General features: G+C 43.7%; 1 protein-coding gene and 1 long non-coding RNA gene across 2 annotated transcripts; one reads left to right on the top strand and one right to left on the bottom strand.

Annotated features, from left to right (window-relative positions):
* Positions 1-940: 940 nt before the first annotated feature.
* LOC103646434 (uncharacterized) lies at positions 941-1,672 on the bottom strand. The gene is made up of 3 exons (XR_562195.4): positions 1,252-1,672; positions 1,104-1,160; positions 941-1,016 (listed from the first exon to the last, which is right to left on the bottom strand). It is a non-coding gene; the product is annotated as an uncharacterized lncRNA (long non-coding RNA).
* Positions 1,673-11,779: 10,107 nt separating this feature from the next.
* LOC103648635 (calcium-dependent protein kinase 5) lies at positions 11,780-12,581 on the top strand (the record flags this gene model as incomplete). The annotated part of the gene is made up of 3 exons (XM_020549288.3): positions 11,780-11,969; positions 12,091-12,206; positions 12,376-12,581. Coding segments are annotated over 3 exons (483 nt in total), but the record flags the coding sequence as incomplete, so codon positions are not given.
* Positions 12,582-23,256: the final 10,675 nt, after the last annotated feature.

Consider the following 23,256-nt stretch of genomic DNA (forward strand, 5'->3'; position numbering starts at 1 on the left):
ATCCTTCATTGAAACGAGCTTCCTACTCATGTATCTTTATATATTTTTCCAGCATGCTCTTATCATATTAATACGAGATAGTGGTGTTCGTTTTAAACTCTTGCATCTTGCAACATTACTCCTGCAGAAATGATGTCACTGACTCATTGTATAATTTCTCTGATGGATATATGATTAAAGAATGGAGCTGCTCTGGATATCACTAAGACTGCACCTGTTTTTCTCTACTACTTATTAAGGCTGCAAAGGTAGCCTGCCTCTCTGGTTCTGTCGTTCTGCCTTCGGTCAATCTAGACCGTCCGATCACATAGGCCCACAGCTGACCGCCGCCCAGTAACCTTCGAGCTCTGAATCAATCACGCACAATCCTTGCTCCGCCAGCTGCAACCACTTCCGCCCGCGGCCCACCCGCATCGCTAGGGACGCTCAGAGTCTTCTCCCAACCGATGATGTCGATCTCTGACAGCGGTTTCGTGTGTCGCCCTCTCCACGTTCGTGCGTTCGTCATTCCCATTCCATTCTCCTCGCGATTTAACATTTATGGAAATATACAAGAGTACCTCAACCTATTATGGAAAAAATAGATTAAATAAATAGTTATGCTTATGTTTATTTTATATTTATTGATTTGAATATCTAAACTATGATGTTCTATGAAAGATCATTCTTGAATTTTTGCCTTTAAATTGTCTTGTTAAATCTTGTATACTACACTACTAGGTGAGTGCTCGTGCGTCACAGGACTGAGTTTCTCTTCAACGTCATCCCGGATGGCTCGTGGATGTCGTCCTCCATCTTATAACAGTATAACACACATTTGTATATATAAGTTATCGAGCTATTATATGATCTCGTTGCAACGCACGGGCACTGACCTAGTTCTTTATTAAATGAGCTGGTGAGGGACTTGCGTAGGCATAATCACAATCAAACTTTGAAGGCAATGCTCCCCTAGCTTGGTAGCCCAAGAAGTGACAGATTGCATTAAACTTCTTTCCTTTGTAAGTGTCCTCCTTCTGCAAAAATGGCTGAGAACATTATGAACTTACAGTGATAAAGATCTACTGTTTGCTTGTGTACAACAGAGTCCAAAGAAAGCATACCAAACGTCTGTTCATCTCAGTCTCAAATAACTGGGCTAGCAGCTTTTCAGTCTCAATCTGCACAAGTGCACAGAAAAAAAATCGAGGTCAACCAGAAGCAACAATTTAAAACAAATTTGATGGTTTACATTTCCATATTCTATTGTACCTAGGAAAGTTGAGCTGAATCATCAGATTCAGGATGTAGTAGTAGCTGCATTAGAGAAACAAAGATGTTGAAACAACTGAACTCTGATGTGAAGTACAAACATCCTAGAATTATCAAATGAAACAATACATACCTAATACTTAATTTTGTCATGCTCATGGTTGCTTGGATCTGATTATTTGAGACACTTGTGGAGAATATTCCTGAACTATATGCTCTGCTTTAGGTACGTTTACACGTCTTATGACTACCCATTTATAATTTTACTCACTGGAGCTATTTGTTTATAGGAAATCCATGGCCTCCATGGCAAAGGTGTTTCTGTTGAGAATATCTCTTCTCAGCTTTCACCATGCTTATATAGGATTTTCAAAAATGAATAGAAATAGAGCATGATCCTAATCTGATTTGATCCTTAAATTTTATATTTATAAAGTTTAGATCCCATTACCACCCCTACATCGAGGAGAAACAAATCAATATTATAAATCAGTGGCTGTTTGAGCTTTTTTATTCTGATTGACGATTGATGTAGCATGGAGCGCATCCATTGAATTTATCTGTTGTTGCAACTGAGTAATTTCATTATCTAATCTGGAATCAAGAAAAAAGAGGCTTTAATTTTTAAAGCATGAAAACATGGACACGCAAAAATGGAACTACAAACACCTTCAACTGCCCAACAGAAAATATAGAACCTTGCAATGTCAGCATTTATCTTTAGCCCTGAGATCGCACCCTGAGCAAACTAAAGCAGCTCGTCACGTTTTGCCTGGAAAAGAACATAGAAGCCAACATTACAGTTGATGCATTTTATGCTTTTGCTGCCATCTAATAACACCAGGTAGAAAGTACATTTTACATGATTTATGAAGATAGCTAAACGATCAAATAACTCATATACATGAGTACATGGTTTAATACTGAGAACTGGTAAAACAAAAAAGAAAATTCATACCAACACTTCGTCACTATAACTTGAGAATAACCTTGCCAGGTCCTTTACACTACTGAAGAGTGCATTGTGCACATCCTTCCCTCCCGAAAGGCACATTCTGTAATGAAGAATCATAGCATTATATGTTGCTTGAATAGAGGTAACATGGAAAAATTCAAAGGGGTTTATAACTCATATTAACGTTCTAAATGTAGTACAGGGGGCAGGCATCTGTAAAGACAATCAAAAGATAATGAACTTGTCATGTATACAGTAATACATTGCACATTTTTTGTACACTGGACTCGAGACTTGTTATGTGAGAACCAGACACGATCATATATGAACAAAAAATTTCAAGAACAAAGTAACAAGACATCAAATGGTTGAATAACTTGCCCAAAAACTTCTGAGACCAGTGAAACTTCTTCCTCAGTTGGGGCTTCCCTAATCTGATCATAGAAGACGAGTCAAAATTTTGAAATTACCAAACAATGGTACCTACATGGCTACATGGTGGCAACGACAACGAGACCATTGCAACACCAAATTGAACAGCCACAAATCCAACTCACCAAGGAGAGAACAACACACTCGAGGGCTTGACTGTAGAGGAAGACATGGAAAAAGTTCGTCGGCTCCGCACCGCTGTCGTAATCGATGTACAAATCCTGCAACTCCCGCGAGCACAGGTGGTTCGGCGCCTAATGAGTCGGGATCACGTAATGCAATCCAAAAAATTCTGCAAACCAAGCGAGTAGCCAAGGAGGTATGCTGACCAGCAGGGGCGCAGTCTGGTCCGGATTGTCCCCAAGTTGCAGCTCTCGGACCACCGTGGTCGCGCGCTGGGTCTCCTTGAGCGTGACGAGCCACCGGCGCAGCAGCTGCACCCGTTCGTCCCCTTTGCAGGAGAGCGCTGCCTCTTCCAGCCTCTTTGCTGCCACCTTCGCGCTCTTGTAACTTCGGCTCCCCTGCGAGAGAACCGAGCGGTTCCTGGCGGCTAGCATCGGACGACGGATGGGGTGAAGCTAGGGATGAGAGCCGCCGCGCGAGCGCGACTGTCTGCGGGATAACGTCTCTAGGGTTTTTCCTAGATGGGCCTTATACAATTTAATTGATAGATGAGCCTCATACGTTAACCAAATAACACAGCACACGCAGGCTACCGCGGCGCAAATAAATTGTACCATATCGGCCAGCCAAAGGTTGTCGTAGCAACTTATAAACCTTCCTGCTACAGAGGAAGCAGTCAGCTCGTGTAATCAGCTCGTGGTATTGTGAACATGTGTCGAATTTTTGCGCGCGCGGATGGGGCGGTGTGAGGAGGGCGCGGCTAGCAGGTTAGTGTGGCGATGGACGATCCAGATTGAACAACAATGATGGACGATCCAGATTGAACGAAGGCAGAACGACAGGCTAACCTTATAACCCTTAATAAGTAGTAGAGATTTATGTTTAATCTTTTGGGTATGGGTGACCTATGTCCATCCACAAGTGAATATGTGTGGCCCGATAGAGTTAACTTTTTACCATAGGTATAGATATGAGACAGTAATAACTTGTGCGTATTTACCATCTCTACGTTGTCGTCGACACTGAACTGGACAGTCACAGAAATAGACCGAATTCACGTGAATCAGATGAGTATGCCATCTTTTACATATAAGTATAGTTCTTTTTTACACTTGTAATAATCTCCAAATCAAAGTAAAGTAGATTATAATAAATAATATTTAATAAAAAAGTTAATTAGATAAATTCAAATATGAATAATAAGCACGAAGCAAATTTCTGCTTTATCATTTTCTAATTATACAATTATAAGTAGAGAATAAAGTACGTGTAGAAATTAATAATATAGGCAGGAATAGTAGCTTAAAAATATTATAATCATCAATATATATTCAATAATTAAATATATTAATTATCAATCATTATATATATATATATATATATATATATATATATTTTATATCAAAATAATAAATTAAAGTATTACAAAATTTACAACAATAAATATATAAGATTAAACTAAATTATAAAATAAAATTAATTAATGTACCATTAGTAGTATTAAATTAAATTGATACTAAAAATTATATATAGATATATTGCCAAATAGTTTTGCATGATTAGTCTCTACCCCTATAAAGCACTAGTTTCGATGATCGTCCTAGCTCAACATTTTTTAAAAAAAACCCTTGCATTTTTTTTGAAATCAACTCACGGTCATCACTTCTCTACTCGTTGAAAGTATGAGTTTTAGCGTTGTGCGGATCTGTTTTTCTCCACCCATGTATCGTCTAAGAGAGTGTTTGGTTTCAACCGACTAAAGTTCACTCTCTATGATATTAAATGTTTGAATGATAATTATGGGTTTTAAATATAGTTTAATTATGAGACTAATTACACATATGAAGATTAAAAGATGAGACGGATTTATCAAACCTAATTAAGTCTATATTTGATATTTATAATTGCTATTCAAATATTTAATCTCATACGAACTAAACTTCAATCAAGGTAACCAAACAATCTCTAACTATTATAAGATAAGTCTTATCTCACCCTAACTTCCCATCTCTTTCTCGTCTTTGTCTTTGTCTCCCTCATCCAGATTCTTTCGCACCATCACGTGCGAACCGTGTAGGTCTTATAGGGATGGCAATTTGACCCGCGGATTTGGATATCCATCGGATATCTGACCCGAGGAGCCGGGTATGGATACATATTTTGATCCATGAGTTAAAGCTGAACCCGACCTAAAGTCTTGCGGGCATGGATTAGGATATTACCTTCCACCCGCGGGTTATCCGTTGGATATCCAAAATCGATCCATAGTGTATTTTTTGGCCTAGCCCATATTACATAGCAAAGAACAAACCCTAACACTATGAACCCCACACCTAACGCTCCAAATAATTCCTCACTATTGGCCGTCCCTTCTAGCTTTGCTGGCTTTCTGCACTGTGCCCCGTGGCCCCTTCCAAATCCCATAGGCCACAGCTGGCGGCTGGCCCTTCCGAGCTCTAGTGCCCCTAATCGCGGCTTGTAGGCCCATAATAAAATTTTTAATTAAGTTTTAGTTGTGTTGATGGTGAATTGAGAAGAAATTTGATTAATTATGCTATTGAATTGTTGAAAAATGATTGTGTATGTCATATCATATGGATATCCGAAACCCATTCGAAACCCGATGGACACGTGTATGGATATAAATTTCTACCCGCGGGTATGGTCACAGACGAATATTGGCTGCAACCGCAGATATAGTTGCGGACGGGTATTTGCAATGTCCGATCCGAATCTGATCCGTTGTCATCCCTAGGTTAGTAACCCCATGTTTCATATAACAACGTCTTATCTCTTGCATGTGCAACCAACATGAAACCACCTCGAGCGCTTCCTCCTCGTCGTTGTTGGCGTCATATATTAACCATAACTTTCCATATTTTTCCTCAACAACCGACTCTCCCCCGTCATATGCTTCTGTAGGCAGCATGCAACGAGGCAAGAATAGCCAAGGGAGAGGAGGAGGCACCATCAGCAGTGATGCGTGGCTGAACAGCCGATGGAGAGCAGGAAGAGGCGCTCTGGATCCTAAGTTTAGTTTGGTATTGGTTGTTGTTAAAGAATTTGTAAGACATTGAGATCAATGATAATATATATATTTTCGTTCTCATGTAATCTGTGCGCTAATATTTTATCGAATATTTATGTACAATCACACCGCAGAAATTGTACTAGTAATATAGAAGGTCATAGAGAAAAAAAGTTAAATAGATTTATTATACCTTGCTCTTCGCAGACACATATACACTAGTTAGATGTCCGTACATCGCTACGGTTTCTACCTATCATAAATGATTTTTTTACAACACAAAATAATATAATCTGCCCTGGTTAGAGACGAATGCTTTATTCCTAGAGACCATGATTTAAATTCTAGTTGATATTTCGTTGAGCATGTGGGAAACTCTGTCGACGCTCGCTGTGCAACCGCGACGAAGTATGAAGGAGAAACTCTCGCTTTATATTAGTAGATAGAATATATATATCTCTACTACACCTTAAGGGTAGAGCGAAGGCGTCCACAGCATCACTGTGCCCCCGCCTCCCCCCGCGTGTCTCCCTCCCCGCATGCCGCACGCGCCAGCCATCGCCCCCACCGACCCCGCCCACGCACTAATCTCGCCGCCGGGTATCCCGCCTGCCGGTGGTCCGCGCCTCTCCCCCGCCACGCCAAGATCGCCGTTGATCCTAGATGCCCGCGTGCAGCCCTCTGCCTGAGATCAACGCCGATTCGGCATGTCGGGCGCCCCTCCCTTCCTTCCCCGCTGCGCCCGCCCCAACGATGATGGTTCGCGCCCCTCCCCCACCACGCCGAGATCATCGTCGATCTGAGATGCCCGCGTGCAGCCCCCTGCCTGAGATCGACGCCGATTCGGCAAGTTGGGGAGATCTGCACCCCCACCCAACACCAGAGATCGTCGTCGTTGTCCCCACTCCCTACTCCAACCCCACGCTCTCGGCCTCAAAGAAGGTGGCGTGGTGCCTGATGCGGTGGACTGGAGGACTGTCGGCGCCTTCTCGCTCGACACCAGCGATAAATGCCTGTGAAGGCGCCAACGTCTCTTGCGGCGGGTGCACACGAGGAGTTCTGAGGTACGCGACTCGCCAGCTCTAGCTCCGTCCCTCTAGCGCTTGCCTTCACTTGTGGGGGGCACCAAATCTGCTGCGAACAGAGCCATCAGATCAGAGACCGCTGGACCTAGGTCCTTGTCGGCTCCCCTCCGCAGGACAATTCGCCGTCTCATCCCGACTATGTCGTCTGCCCACCCCGTCCCATTACTCCATGGAGGCACTATGGAAGCAGGCCTCTAGGCTCAAGAACCAGGTCGCTCGCCAGGTTAGTCATGCCCTTATCCTCCTCTCGCAAATCATGATCCGCATTTGTAACCATAATGGTGGACATGATAGAATTGTTCTATAGGATGCCCTGGCCGTATAATCTCACTTTTGTGCCTTTTTATTGCCGATGGCAGAAGATTAGAATCACTCAGACCATGCCTTTTATTTTCCTATACAACAGTTGGAATTGAGTTCGTATAATGTTTTTTTCTATAGTATGTTGTGAACCTATCGTTTGTATTTGATAAAACAAAAATACTGGTATGTTCTATTCTCTGTTATGTTCTGGCTATTGAGTCTATGTAGGATCTTCCTGCTGCTATGGGAAAGAGAGGGGTGAAGCTTGGCAAGGCATCCTATCAAGAGCTTATAGGGGTAAAGAAGCCAAAGTTGGATGAGCAGGGCATGCTTCACTAGCCTGTTATTTTGCTCTACCCATATGGCATGCCGAGTGACTTCATTGAGGGTTTGTCTTATGAAGATACTCTCTCGCCCCACCCCTCAATTACATGATGCTTTTTTTGGTCGAGTTAAAATGTGTAGATGTTCAAGTACCTATACTGAATTTATTGTAATGGTATCCTTAACAAACATGTTCTTAGAAACTTCTTTACCATTACACTGGAATGAGAACCACACTTACACTAGAGAGCTTGTCGAACGCACCTGGACGTCGGCCGAGTGCAAGGTGCAGGGTCAGCTCCGAGGGCAAGGCACCATGGCTCGCTGCACCGCTAAACGTAGCAGCAATGTAGGTAGAAGTTATTATATATGTATTATATGTTTTCTCCTTGATCGCCGTTTATGCTTGTCTCTTGAAGTAACATGTAGCACATGGAGAGCATGAATTAAATCAAGAGTTTAATTTGAGGCAATTGTCAGGGAGGATTTTGAGTATATATTCAAGTAAACTATGTTCGTCCTAATTGTTGTTATTGGCATTTTTGCCTCTTGCTTCCCAATTGTGATACCTTCTGAATTCTCTCTTTTTCTGTTGGATTTAAGCAAGATGCCATAAAGCAAACATATGAAAGGTCGGTCAAAGATGCTCAAGATTAATATCAGCCTAATTTAGTTCTCAATTTCCCATGTAGCGTCCACGTACTGTCTTGTGTGGATTTCGTGCTCTGTATCACCTCCTACCAGACCTTTTTTAGCTCTTCATCATGTTACAAATTTTTTACCTTGCTTGTTCAGCTTGGCTCAGTCTGCTTATGTTTCAAATTATCTTGCAATAATTGGATGTTGTTTTTGGCTGAGTTAGAAGCCCCGTCCAGGTCAGCTTAGGCTGCTTATGTTTCAGATGTATGGGTAATTGCAAAACTAAAGTAATTGCAGAATTGGCAATTTAATAAATTTTGGAGTAATTGCAAAACTAAAGTGTCTTTTGTAGGTGAGGCGCTTCACGGATTGAATTGCAATCCTGTGCGGTCTTTTCTACTCCAAGTAAGGCCAGCTCTCACCTCGTGCTCTTGGTTTTGCCCAGGATGTATCAATACTGGTTTTTTTGTTGTGATGTCGCCATTGATTATGATTTTGGATTGAGAGGAACTGCAAGATTTGCTTAGTAGGGCTGGGAATCATAACTGTGAATGTGTGAAATATGCAATGATAGCCAGAACGCGCAGTTCCAAATTGCAGTCGGATGAAGCATTTGTTACTCGCCTTTAGATCGTTGATAAGCATGTTGGATAGGAGGTAAATTACGTGTGGGTTGGAATGTTCCAAGTTTCTAGCCAAAATCATTGACTCTTTAGTTTGGAAATTGTGGGGTTTTCTCTATTTGTTTTTACTGTCAAAGTACTTCCCATGTAGCGTCCACGTACTGTAAATTTTGATGCAATTTTTTGGTTGCTAATCTGGATGGGTTTAGCATAAGACTGATATTTTGTTCCATAAAGCAGAGTACCTCCAAATCATAGAAGACCAGTTCATACAGAAGAAACATATAGAATCCTACCAAGTTGTCAAATTGTCGATGTCGCTTGTTCTTCTCACATCAACCCTCATATACCCATCCACCATGGAGGGTCAGCAGTGAGGCATGTTCCCCTATCTCAGAACAATGATGGTGAGGCAAGATAAGATAGTTTAAGATTCAGTTATCCTCTCAACAACTAAAGTTGGGCATGTCACATGTGTAGTGTTCTATTGTTCTTGGTCTGTATTAATCGTAGATGCTCAGTAGATAGTTCACTCTTGACTCCTCCAACATTTTAAATCGTATAAATTAGGGTTTTTCAGAAGATCACAAGGGTGGGATTAAGTTTTTATTTATCTTTTTTTAAAGGCCAGAGCATGGACATGACACAAGGTGATGGTGATGCAACTACGTCGATCATGAGTATGTCATCATGCTTATCTGCTTCGTCGATCATGAGTATATTCTGCTATTTCCACACAAGTTGATGGTGATGTAGCTACAAAGCTTGTGAGGTTTTCAAATATTCTGAACTCTGATCTCAACAATTAAAAGAGCTAAGGATTCTGCCAACATTCAGAGATCATAGTTCCATGGGAATTTTGTATGAAGATATTTCAAAGTTTTATAAAATGGCTCCTATAACCCCTGTTTGGAAGAGTAATGAAGCAGCAGTGATTATTCAAAGATCCCAGTGACTCACTATGATCGATCAAAACACCTGCTACCACATGATTATTCAAAGTTCTATCTGAGCTAGCTTGTGCTTCAATTTGATCTATCTGTCCGTCCTCACGGTCCACATTTGTTGCTTGCAGCAAGATTAGGCCGAGGTGATGTCGACGCTCATCTACAGAGTGAGGAACTCGCCCCCAGCAGGTGAGAACAATGCTCACAGTGATTTCATTCATGAACTTTCCTTAAGTAATAACTTCGAGTTTGTCGAGGCTGTTCTGAAATTGTCTTTGAAGGTAAATAATTTGTGCATTATTTGGACTAGTTTAAAATTGTGTTCAAAGGCATGTGGAGCCAATTTTCGCAGGGATTTTCCGGGATGAACGGATTCAATCGAAGTTCCTGGAGCAAGGTTTAGTGCGAGATGGTAGCGTTCCTCTCTTCTGTAGATCATGTCCACATGAGATTCTCTCTTAGAAAATATGTTCTTTTTAAGGTGCAAAATCGCAAATTCTTGCAGCAGAAAATAAAAGGGAAAGAAGATAGCTGCTAACCTTCATGGTCTCCAGCTGAAGTCTAAGTAGCTGACCCCACCCTATAAAGCTTGTGAAATGGTATGTATCGTCTACCTTACATTTGTGATGCTAGAGATATTGTATATGTAGATGGATGAGCTCAGTTAGAATAATATACCAGTAGAATAATCTCTACTAGCTGCAATATGTTTGGCACTGTTTATAGCATAACTGCCTATTCATTCTCATCTAGATCCTCCATCACTAGCTGCAATATGATTCAGGATCTGAATAATTTGGGGGTGGAAAATAATTTTAAATTGCTTTGCTCATGCTTTAATTCCTTTTAGGCGATATCACTAACCTGAACTTTACTGTGATTGATGACTAAGGCAGTATGTAAAGGATTCACCGCTACCTGAGGCGAATGATAGAATCAACAAGTGACATCTATAGCCATGCCTACAATCTCAACAGCAGATGCTGACATCGGCATAAAAGAAGCCATGAGCTGAGTTGTTTCTGCCATCAAACAAGAAGATCTCCTAGCCCTTGTGGATGCTTTACAATCTCAAATACAAAAGTTTAGCATCCATAATTCAATTTGATTCATCCAGTCGAAAGTTTATCAAGACTAGATCCTTGTAGAGCCAGTTTGATGGGTAATTATATGTTTTATCATGGGAACGACGGTTGTGCCTATCGAACGAAGAAGGCAGTGGAACTGTTCAAAAACCACATAACACCATCTTCCTTGCACAATGTAAAAACGAAGTTATTTTCCTTGCATGTACATCATTATTAAATGATATGGTAGAACAATTGGTTGCTATTGCATCTTGATGGCTATTTTATATGTTTTATTTACTAATTTAAGATCTGCTTGTGTATTGTTAGCTTGCCCAATTATAATCTCTTAAAATGATAGAATCCTTATCAATTGTAGATTAGCACTATACCGAGCTTTTGGGCATATCATTTCCAATGCTCCAGTACCAGCAGTTATAATTGAAGCACACCAGGTTACAGCTCTTTTGATTATGATATACATATGTCCATGTAATATTAGCATTCACAGTCAAATTAACTTATTATTCCCCATCTTGCAGAATTTACTCGTGATGGTTGATAGCTTAGCTAAATTAAGTATGGATGTTGGGGATAAGGATCTGGTGTACAGTTTGTTACTTGTCTTCTCTGGAATGTTGATGGATGAAAAAGGTTCGACCATTTTTATTGTTTTGTTCTTACATTCTCGCCAACTTTATAGTTTATATGTTAATATAGGTTGTGGCCTCCAGATGGATAAATTACTTTTGTGCTCTTTGATATTGTCCTTCAAGATATTGATCTAATGGCATTTGATCTTGTCATTAACTTCAGTTTTTTTTCTAACCAGACAAAGAGTGGATTCTTTTTTATATATAATATAATAAAAAACGGTTGCAAACAATTCCTCTTTTTATAAACCGTTTGGTAGGGCTTCTTTTGGAGGAGCCCTACCAATCGGGATGTAGGATTTTCATATGTTTGCCTTAAGTTCTTTAGGATGTTTAACTTTATCCCCTTAGACCGCAAGCTAACATTTTCAATGAATACATTGCAGAAACACAACAAGGAATATTTGATGTTGTATTGAAAGGTGTCATTGATTTTGATTCTGATCCGTGGCCTGTCATATCTGATAGTGCAAAAGATCTTATAAGACGAATGCTGAATCCTCGCTCTGCCGAGCGCTTAACAGCACATGAAGTTCTATGTTAGTTTCTTTCACCACTTTATACTATTTGATTTGTTATTCTTTAACACCGCAATGCATCCGTTCACATGATGTATTTGCAACTGTTGGATAAAAAGATGACACTTGAATTTGTGTACAGGCCATCCATGGATTCGTGACCATGGAGTAGCTCCTGACCGTCCACTGGATCCAGCTGTCTTATCTCGCATTAAGCAATTCTCTGCAATGAATAAGTTGAAGAAAATGGCTTTGCGAGTAAGTGCAGTTCTTTTAGGCCTGATTTGTATGAACTTTGATTCGCAAATTCAGAAGATAGTGCCCCAACAGTTCTTAGTTAATATTCCTTATCTGACATTGTGTTACATTTAAGGTTGCTTGCTTGTGCAACGCTGAACTAATTGACTATATGCGTTCATTCTCATAGGTAATAGCAGAGAGCCTATCAGAAGAGGAAATTGCGGGGTTGAAGGAAATGTTCCAGACCATGGACACTGACAACAGTGGCGCAATTACCTACGATGAACTAAAAGAAGGATTGAGAAAATATGGTTCCACACTGAAGGACACTGAGATTCGTGATCTTATGGATGCAGTAAGTTAACTGAAACGTTTTGGTATGCTTGTTTGTATTTCTAGCTTCAAACAACCTGGATCCTGAAGCTATACATTAAGAATCATATATGTGGCCTCTGTCAATAAAAGTCAGAAAGGCTTCGAAGCAATGGTGTTCCACCCAGAACAAGCTGGCTCAAGGTATGACATGGTCTTGTTGGCCCCTGTGGCAGTGCATGGCCTTCGTTGCTAGCTGCACTGATGTGAGTAATAACTTTTTTTTCTACTCTTTGCAAAACACTGAGGCAACGGGTCTGGAAGCGCACCATGGTTGGATGAACGAAGAAGAAGAAAAATCTGTAGCATGGAATAGATGTATATTATTAGATTAAAATAACAAAATTTATGTATGGATAGGATCACAAATGGATTCCGAAATATTTTCTCATTACAATATAACACATATGTACATAAGTTATCATGTTATTATACGGTTCCGTTGCAACACACGGGCACTCACCTAATATATATATATATATATATATATATATATATATATATATATATATATATATATATATATATATATATATATATATATAGTTTATATATTAAGAGCCCTGGGCTTCCAATAATAGAGGAAGCCCAGGCTAGTCAATATGGGCATTTTGGTTGAACCACACCGAGTCAACAGGTCCTAGTCACGGCGCCGTTACCTCCGTCAGCCAGCCACCTCTCCCACGTTTCCTGTTTCTAAAACCGTAGTCGCGCATTCAACGGAGACAAACCAGTGCCGATTTGAAGAAAACCCCAGCCGCGCAGATTTTCCTTTGGTCGGAGGCGACTCCCCAGGCGATTTCCGCGCCTCCAAACCAGCGCAGCGCCAATCCACCGCCGCTCCAATCCAGCGCCCTTCCATTCCACCTTACATCCTTCAATCTCCCAGCATTGGAGCCCGATTCAAGAAGTTCCAGGTAATCCAACATTAAAATACACCGAGTTTGCCATCGATTTTTTGAAGCCTATCGGTCGATTGAAGTGGATTTGATTGTAACCCTTATTCTCCAGCTAAATGTGTGATTTGTATCCGTTTAGACATCACTATAATCGGGTCATTGCATCGCGCATTGCATCTCTTTTTTGTTTAGGAGCCCCGATATTAGGGCATGTGTATTTATTCTATATTCCCACTATCGCCCGACATTCATAGATTTAGACAAAGGCTGTGGATTAGGTATTTACTGATGAGTTAGTAGAGAGTACTCTTATACAACCCAAGTAACACATATATGCTTTTTGTATGTAATATATATGCATATCTTCAGTACTGTTTATGCACATTCACCTGAGTCATTTGTTTACACATTTGTTTTATTATATATGCATATAGTCAGTACTCTTTATGCACATTTACTTTAATGATTTGTTTTCACATCTATTTTATTATCAAATATGCTTATTTGTATTTGATATATATGCATATCCTCAGTACTGTTTATGCACATTCACTTGAGTCATTTGTTTACACATTTGTTTTATTATACATGCATATAGTCAGTATTCTTTTATGCACATTTACTCTAATGATTTGTTTTCACATCTATTTAATTATCTAATATGCTTATTGTATTTCATTTATATGCATATCCTCAGTACTTTTTATGCCCATTCAATTAAATCATTTGTGTACACATCTGTTTTATTATATATAAAATATACTCATTGGATTTGATATATATGCATATTGGCAGTAATGTGTATGCTCATTCATACACAAGTTTATGAACATTTCGCAATATATTAAGCATATTTGAATTGTTCTATTTACTTGCATAATTAGTTTACACTCCTGTTCATTATATATAAATACATACAGATACTGTTATTTAAGCAAATGTTATTTAAATATGCATGTTATTTGAGCTAAATGTTTTTATTACTATGAACCAGTTATTAAAATATGTTGTATAGTTAGTTGATGCAAAAAGGCTCTTATTTTATCCTGATCCATTTACAATTATATGAAATATTAAATCAATCTTTATGCTTGTATATAACCATTGTTCATTAAATGCTATCGCATAAATGTAAAAGGTAGTTTAAGTTATGTAATTCCACTTAGCATTATATAGTATGCATTTCAGATAGTTATAGTAAAAATTAGTTCTTTTTTGGCATATATTCATGCATAAATCAATGCATTTAAAAACACCTTCTTTTTCTACAGATCTATTCAGTATTTAATCATGAAGTCTGTTGATCGCCCGCCCAGTAATCCAAAAAGATTAACCATTGAATCCAGTCAGGAGGTTTTTTCAATTGACATTTCCAGACGTACAAGATCCAGCAGCTCAGCTCACCAAGATGATATTCCCCAAAATCAGGAGCAGAATGAGCCACAGCCAGCCCCAATCCATCGTTTTCGCAGAAAGGCGTTAGCTTGTCGTTTAAAAAGAAAACCTTCTGCTCCATCCACACTGTCCGACGACGATTTCATGGATGCTCCATCATTGAAGCGCCAATTCAGATCTGCCTCACCTTCTCCTTCAGAACAAATCAGTGCAAAGAAGTTAAAAGTACCTTCTCCTCAAGTTCCTTGCGTGAAAAGAAGTCCAAAGTCTAATATCATTACAAAAAAAACTCTCCTAAACAGAAGACTCCTAGAAAATTACAGGTAACATGTATATATTTATGTTTATTCATGTGTTAATTTTGGTGTCCAATCAAGTTTGTATTTCCCCCACTTTAAATTTATGTATATTATTATCAACAAATATGGTGTTTAATTTTTTTATTGTTGTAGACTAGTTATTTACAAGCATGTAATAATTATCCCTTGTTTGTAAATATTGTATCATTAGTTCTAACTATATATATACTTTGTGTATTAATGCATATTCATTTATGCTTCCAGAAACTGAATATCCGCTGCATTCCCTATGATGTTATTGTATCATCTTGGATAATGAGCGATCGGCAGCGCGATGCTGTCGCTAGGTTGGGATTTTCAAGCATATTTGATTTGCGAACTGATGCCTTAGAGAGCAGATCACTCAACAGGTGGTTGATGGATAAATTGGATCCACATGACATGACCATACGCCCAGGGGCTGGCAAGGAACTGAAGATAACAAAAGATACGGTTCATCTGATTTTGGGTTTGCCATGTGCTGGAGGAGGCAGGGAGTTTACTGATTGGTATGGTGAAGTGGATGCTGCTGCAAAACTGAGACGTGATCTCAATGTTGGTAAATAAGAATTTGATGTTGTCAAGCTTCAAGACAAGATAGTGCTTGGCAACGATGATGAGCTATCAATTAGATGCTTTTTTCTGATTCTATTCAATCGGCTTCTTTTTCCTTCTGCTTCTTGGGGCATTACAAACAATGAGGTACTCATGACTTCAAACATGGCCCGAATGTCTGATTTTGACTGGTGTCAACTAGTTTACACGGATTTGTGTGATGCTGCCGCACGTTGGCATAAAAGAAACAAAACAAACATCACAACAACAATATATGGATGCTCACTCATTGTTCTGGTAAGTATTTTTTTGTTTAATGTGCATATTGTAACACCCTGAATTTGGGGGTATAAAATTTCTTTGCTCATATTCACAAATTCAGGTGTTACTTCCTTTTCTCATCCTTCCTAATTCTTTTCTCTCTCATTTCTATAGGAGCTAAGTGCTTATTTTACTTGTAATTGTAGTCTATTATGTTAAACCCTAGTGGAGTATGAATTGTTGCATCATGTTGAACCCTAGATTTCACTTTTGTTTGGTGCATAATTCTCAAAAGGTCTAATTTGAATTTGGGGCCCATTTGAATTTGAATCAAATAGAATAAATAAAAGAAAAGGGAGAAACAATTCAGAATAAAAGAAAAAAGGTAAAGCAGCCCAACCCAGCCGCCCCCTCGGCCTTTCGGCCCAGCCGGCCCATCTCTCGCGCGCGCGCCTCCCTCCCCTCCTCTCTCTGCGCAGCGGGCCCGGCCTGTCGGCGCGGCCGCCTTCCGCGTACCCGCCCCTTTCTCTCTCTGTTCGCCCGGCCCCACCTGTCGGCGCCCGCTTTCCCCCGCGCGCGCTCGCTCCCTCGCTCTCTCTCTGCTCGCGGGCCCGGGCTGTCAGCCCCGTCTTCCTCGCGTAACCGCCGCCGAGCTGCTCGCGCCCGCCTTCCCCGCGCCCACGTCGCGCGTGGAACTCGCCCCACCTCGCCCCTGGCCACTTGAGCCCCGAACCCCACTCGCCCTCACCCTCTCCCCCCATTTGCGCCCAGTAGACTCTCTCTCCCCCTCGCTGCGCGCACGCAGAGCGCCACCGCCATAACCCCGCCGTCCCGAGCTCGGTTTCTCGTCGCCGGTGGAGCTCCGCCGCGCCCTTAGCCCCGGTGAGCTCCGCTCTGGCGTCCGCAACCCGGAACGCGCCCCAATTCCCTCTCCCCCTCCCTATTTCTCTCTGCCCGCGCTCACCCGTCGTCCGCCGTGCAGCCGCCACCGTCGACCCGGGTCCCCGTCGCGTCCCCGTCGCCGCCGAGGAGTCCCCGGAGCCCGCCTTGAGGTAACGGACCTCTCCCGCCCCTATCGCCCCTTGCTTTGCTCTCTGTTGCGCTTGATTGCTCGCCGGAGTAGAATAACCCCGCCGCCGAGCCGCCCCGCCGTGAACCGCCCCCCTCCGGTGCCTCTGCCCCGACCCAGACCCTACCGGAGAACTCCCCGCGCCCTCCCCGACCTCCCCGACCACTCAGGTCACCCCAGAGCCCCGCCAATCGCCCGCGCCCCTCGTCTCCGGCGAGCCCTCCGCCGCGGGGACGAGCGCCGCCGCCCCAACTAGCCGTAGGGAAGACCCAGGCCGCCCATCCGATCTCCGCCGTTCAACCCAGATCGGGCGGCCCTGATTCAACCCGCCCGGACCTAATCCTGACCGTCCGCCAGCGATCCAGCGGCCCAGGCCCACTACCCCCTCACCCTGTCTCTCTGTCCGCTAGGCCCCGCCTGTCAGCCCGCCCCGCGCGCGCGCTGTCCGCCCGGCCCCGCCTGTCAGCCTGCCCGCGCCCCGCGCTGCCTGCCCGGCCCCGCCTGTCAGCCGCCCAGGCCGCCGCGCGCCCGCGCGCCCGCCCGCAGGATCTAATCCTGATCGTTCGCTTTAGATCTGACGGCTGTAGGCGCTCGATACCCCTTCGCCCGCGCTTTTCTTAAAGAGCCCCCCTGTTTTCTGGAAATTGCGCCCGCCGTCCCTGGTTTCTCGCAGTTAAGTCCCTGGCCCTTTTATTTAATTCAAAATAAGTCCTTAGGGTATAATTTTAACCCCTAAACTTGTAAAATTCATAACTTTGTCATATGAACTCCAAATTAGGTGCTTCAAATTGCAAAATGTTCATAATATTATTATCTATCTGTTTATGCAATGTTTCCCTGCTGTTTCCATGTATTAATTAATAGCTAATCACTAGGATAGGATTAAGACTATTGAAACCTTATTTAAGATAATTGGAAATGAGTAGACTTTAATAAAAGTTGGATTACTTAAGTTTGTGGACTTAAACACTTAAGTTTAGAAACTCAAACCAGATAATTATTTAATCCCACCACCAACTTAGACCTGATTAGTGAATAGTAAATCACTTTGTGTAGTCCTCTACCCCCAGACCTAGGGAACTTTAGAGTGCCTATCCCTTTTCTGTTATGAACTTGTGACCCCTCTCTGCTGCATATGTTTGGTATATTGTTTTTGTTTGTTATTTTCCCAAGTGCATAGTGTGAATGATTGCTTTGCGTAGACACCGAGCAGTCTGTGTTTCCCGAGGCAGTTGCAGAGGAAGTCCCTGATCAGCAGTTTGGTGAAGGCAAGTGTCCTCTGTCCCATTATGTCCTATTCATTTATAACTTACTACCCCGCATTACTTTCCTGAAACCTAAGGATTGACTAGCTTTGCACTTTACTTTATCCTTGATGACCTTATGGGCTATTATGGTTAGCACTTTGCTACTGCTTTAACATAATCAATGAACATGATGTGGCTATTTATGATACTGTTATCCTGATGATGTTGATGATCTTGTGATACTCTAGGGGGCTCAGGCTGTTTCCTGAGTACCTCTCCGTAAGGACTGGTTCGTTGAGAGACCACCCGGGATAACAGTGCAACCATGAGGGTGAAATGGGATGCCCTTAGCTGATTAATTGGATGAACTAGAGGTGTAGTTGCTTAGCCGTCGTGCCGTCAATGGGGTCCAGGCACAGTGCTTGCTCTGCCGAGGCTGAGTGCCGAGGTTCTTTCGTTTTGCTCTTTGTTAGTCACTCTCCTGCGGGGAGGGGTACTGTGTTTATCAAACTGGAGAAACCTAACGGGCAGCTACGATCTCTAGGGAATCTTTGTAAAAGCTACGTAGTGATGCCCTGCCGGACCACCTAGGTAGTGGTCAATGGGGATTAGCTCTCCCAGGGTAGAAAGGGAATCATGACTCATGGGTAAAGTGTGCAACCTCTGCAGAGGGTAGTGAAACTGATATATCAGCCGTGCTCACGGTTAAGAGCAGCCTTGGGATCCTCTTTGATTAGAGATACAGATGGTTCGAGATACAATGGTTATGATATGGTTTTGGTTCGACTATGATGATGATGTTCCTCGATGAGGAAATGGTTTACGGGTTGGTTAATGCTAAAATCTGGCTTCTACTAATGATAAATACCTGACCAACTAAAAGCAACTGCTTGAGCCTAACCCCACATAAAGCTAGTCCACTTCAGCCAAACGGGACATTTGCTGAGTACGTTGATGTGTACTCATCCTTGCTTTACCACAAAACACCAGGTTGTCCGCATTGTAACCACTGCTCAGGAGAAGGCGAAGCCGTGGAAGGAGACTTCCAGGAGTTCCAAGACTACGATGAATTCTAGGTGGGGGTTGGCGGCGAACCCCCAGTCAGCTGCCTGTGAAGGCCTTATTCTTACTGCGTTTCGTTTAGCACTTTGATTTACCTGTTAAGACAATGACTATGTGGATGTCTATGACTCTATGATGTAATAAGTACCCTTTTATATTATTATTCGAGCATTGTGTGATGATGTTCATTTATGTAATCGCTGTGTACGTGAGTTCTGATCCTGGCACGTACATAGTTCGCATTCGGTTTACCTTCTAAAACCGGGTGTGACATAAGTGGTATCAAAGCCCATGCTGACTGTAGGACCGCTGACCTAGAGTAGAACTGGTCGTACTAAGGACTATTGACCCTTCCCCTCACCTTGACATCTGGTGTTACTTCAAAAAGTCGGTCACCTCGACCAACCCTATGTTTTACTATCTATCTATACTATACCTTGTTAAAATTTTTATCTTATTCTGTCTTTGGTTTATTCACTTGTCATATTAGTTCTGCTCTTACTCTTATGCTTACGGTGTCTTTTGTAGATGGCTCGTCTTAGACACACTGCACGTAAGTCGGTGATTCCTTTCCTGCCGTCTCGACTTGCGGAGCGTCCTCTGCACCGCACCGTGTCCGGACAGTCGAGTCACCTGGAGAGGCTGCACCACCGCCTGCGTGAGGAGCAGGAATGCCGGCGCCAGCACGGAGAGCAGCAGGGCTCTTCCTCCTCACCCCAGCAGGAGGTGGAGACCGTGAGGCCCCGTCCCTCTGTTGCCCAGCTGGAGGCGCCCCTTATTCCACCGCGGGACGTCCCGGCTGTTGGAGGAGCTGTTGGAGGAGCTACGGGAGGAGACCCCGACGACGACGACTCAGCCCACAGCACGGAGTCCTCTGAGCCGCAGGAGGCGGAAGGATGGGTCGCCCGACCCATCACCCGTGACACCGCTCGCGGTTGTCACTTCCACGACGCGCTCGACACCTTGCTGCGCCAGGCTTTCGACCGGCACACCTGGTCGATCGAGTATCGTTGTGTAGTCTACCAGCACAGTCGCGGGAGGTACCCGGACCGCTGGGAGGCTACCTGCCTAGTTCGCCGTCCGGAGGATGACCTCCGGGGTGCGGAGGCCGTTTCGGAGCACTATTCCATCTCCGAGAGGGACACTGCAGAGGCGGCTATGCAGGATGCAGCACGACGTGCACTCTCTCAGTACTGTTCTTTGTTCGGTGGCGTGGCCGACGGTCTTAACCTTCGGTACTACCCCCGCCGCCCTACTGGCAGCACAGAGAGTGTGGTTGTTTCACCTGTTGGTGAGGCTAACCCTAGGTTGAGCAGCACAGTCAACCTAGTCGCAGTGCTTAACACGGAGCTGGATCACTCTCTGGACGAGCTAAGCAGGGCTCGAACGGAGATTGCGGAGTTGCGTGCTGAGTTGGCAGAGCGCCATCACCAGGAGGGTGGTTCCCCCGCTCCTGTTGAGACTCAGCACCCATACCGCTCGCCGCCACGTGGTCACCACACTTATGGTTCCCCTGTCTGTAAGACCAGGATAGATTTGGATCCTTAGGTCGTTAGCGTCGAAGTTTGTAATAATTCTAAGTCAGATGTCTCAGTCTTAGGTAGTCAGTTTAGTTTGCTTATCAGTTGCTTCCATTTAGTTTAGTTTGCTTATCAGTCGCTTGCATGCTTGTTATGATGAACTTGTACTGGATTTGGATCTTTGTAATGACTGTAGCCAACCTGTGGGTTTCCCCTGCAGTTTGGCTTAGCTAGTAATATTAATGAAGTCAGTGGTTTAGTTGGGAAGCCCTTTACTCTTACTTTCCTTTCTTATCTGAGAAGCTGTGTTGAAACATGAATGAGGATCAGTGAGGCTCTTTTGTTCGCTCAGTGTCATGAAGAATTCTGTATTCTCTTTTCTTATGCTGAAGGGTTGTAGGATCAATGCTGATGTATGAATGTCTTCCACAGATGTCTGACAACAGGCGCCGATGCAACAGGCGTGCTCAGCAGGAGCAGCATGACCAGCAGGAGGAAAATCAGAGGCAGCCTCCCCCACCACCCCCGATGTCAGTGGAGCAGATGTTCTTGATGCAGACCCAGGTAGTGCAGGCCATTGGACAGACTCTGGCAGCCATGCAGCAGGCTCAACAGCAGCCCCAACCCCAGTTGCAAGTGCAGATGCCCCAGATGCCACGAGATAAGCGTGGTGAGTTCATGAGAGGGCACCCTCCTACCTTCGCCCATTCTGCTGACCCCATGGATGCAGAAGACTGGTTGCGCGCAGTGGAGAGGGAACTGCGCACCGCCCAATGCGACGACAGAGAGAAGGTTCTGTATGGTCCCCGCCAGCTGAGGGGAGCAGCCCAGTCCTGGTGGGAGTCCTACCTCGCCACCCATGCTGACCCCGAAGCCATCACTTGGGAGGAATTCAGCGAGAGTTTCCGTCGGTACCATGTGCCCGAGGGACTAATGATCGTGAAGAAGGAGGAGTTTCTGGCTCTGAAGCAGGGACCCATGTCTGTTAGTGAGTACAGAGACAAGTTTCTGCAGCTGTCTCGTTATGCACCCGAGGATGTCAACACTGATGCCAAGAGGCAGTACAGGTTCATGAGAGGTTTGGTGGATCCCCTGCATTACCAGTTGATGAATCACACCTTCCCCACCTTCCAGCACCTGATCGATAGGGCAGTCATGACTGAGAAGAAGCGTAAGGATATGGAAGATCGGAAGCGCAAGATGAATGGACCCCAGTCCGGAGGCATCAGCCGTCCGCGTTTCTCAGGCAGTTCATCTCAGCAAGGCAGACCTGGTCACCCACAGGGATATCAGAATCAGAATCAGCGTCCGCATCAGCAGCAGTTTCAGAGACAGTACCCGCAGCAGCAGCAGCAGTATCGCCAGCACAGCCAGCAGGGAGGTAATCAGTATCAGAAGCAGAACAACCAGGCACCTCGCCTTCCTGCCCCAGCAGCGAATCAGAGCAACCAAGCAGCCCCAGCACAAGGAGGAGGCAGAGGATGTTTCCACTGTGGAGATCAAGGCCACTGGGCGATGCAGTGCCCAAAGAAGATGGCTCAGCAGCAGACCAACCCCAATGCTCCAGCAAGGCAAGGTGTACTGCAGCCGGCAGCAGGCAATCGTAACCAAGCGTACAACCGTGGAAAGGTGAATCACTTGGAAGCCGAAGCAATCCAGGATGCACCAGATGTGGCAGTAGGTATGTTCTCAGTCGAATCTCATCCCGCGAAAGTGCTATTTGATACTGGTGCAACTCATTCTTTTGTCACTTCAACATGGGTAGAATTGCATAACATCTCAGTAGAGGCAATGATGCCACCCATGAGGATTAATTCGGTTGGTGGCAAGGTGCAAACAGATAAAATATGTTCAAACATAATGGTGGAAATAAGGGGGATAGGATTCCCCAGTGACTTAATAGTAATAGGCACCCCTGGGATAGATGTCATTCTAGGGATGAACTGGTTAATGAAGTATGAAGCAAATGTTAGTTGTGACAAGAGGACCATAACATTGAAGTCCCCGTCAGGAGAAGAGGTAGTGGCCGAGCTAAGGATGCCTAAGTCAGAAGAGGGAGCCTGTCACCAGATTTCTGTTGATAGTAAGGAGCCCAACCCGCTCGAGACTATCAAGGTGGTGTCGGACTTTCCGGATGTGTTTCCCGAGGAGCTAACGGGTATGCCACCCGAGAGAAAAGTCGAATTTGCCATAGAGCTTATCCTTGGTACCGCCCCCATTTCAAAGAGAGCCTATCGAGTGTCTGGACCAGAATTGGTGGAACTCAAGAAGCAGATAGACGAGATGTTAGAGAAGGGTTACATCAGGCCGAGTACCTCGCCTTGGGCCGCTCCAGTGTTGTTTGTAGAGA

The sequence above is a fragment of the Zea mays genome, chromosome 2 (genome assembly GCF_902167145.1).
Source record: "Zea mays cultivar B73 chromosome 2, Zm-B73-REFERENCE-NAM-5.0, whole genome shotgun sequence".
Taxonomy (NCBI): Eukaryota; Viridiplantae; Streptophyta; class Magnoliopsida; order Poales; family Poaceae; genus Zea; species Zea mays.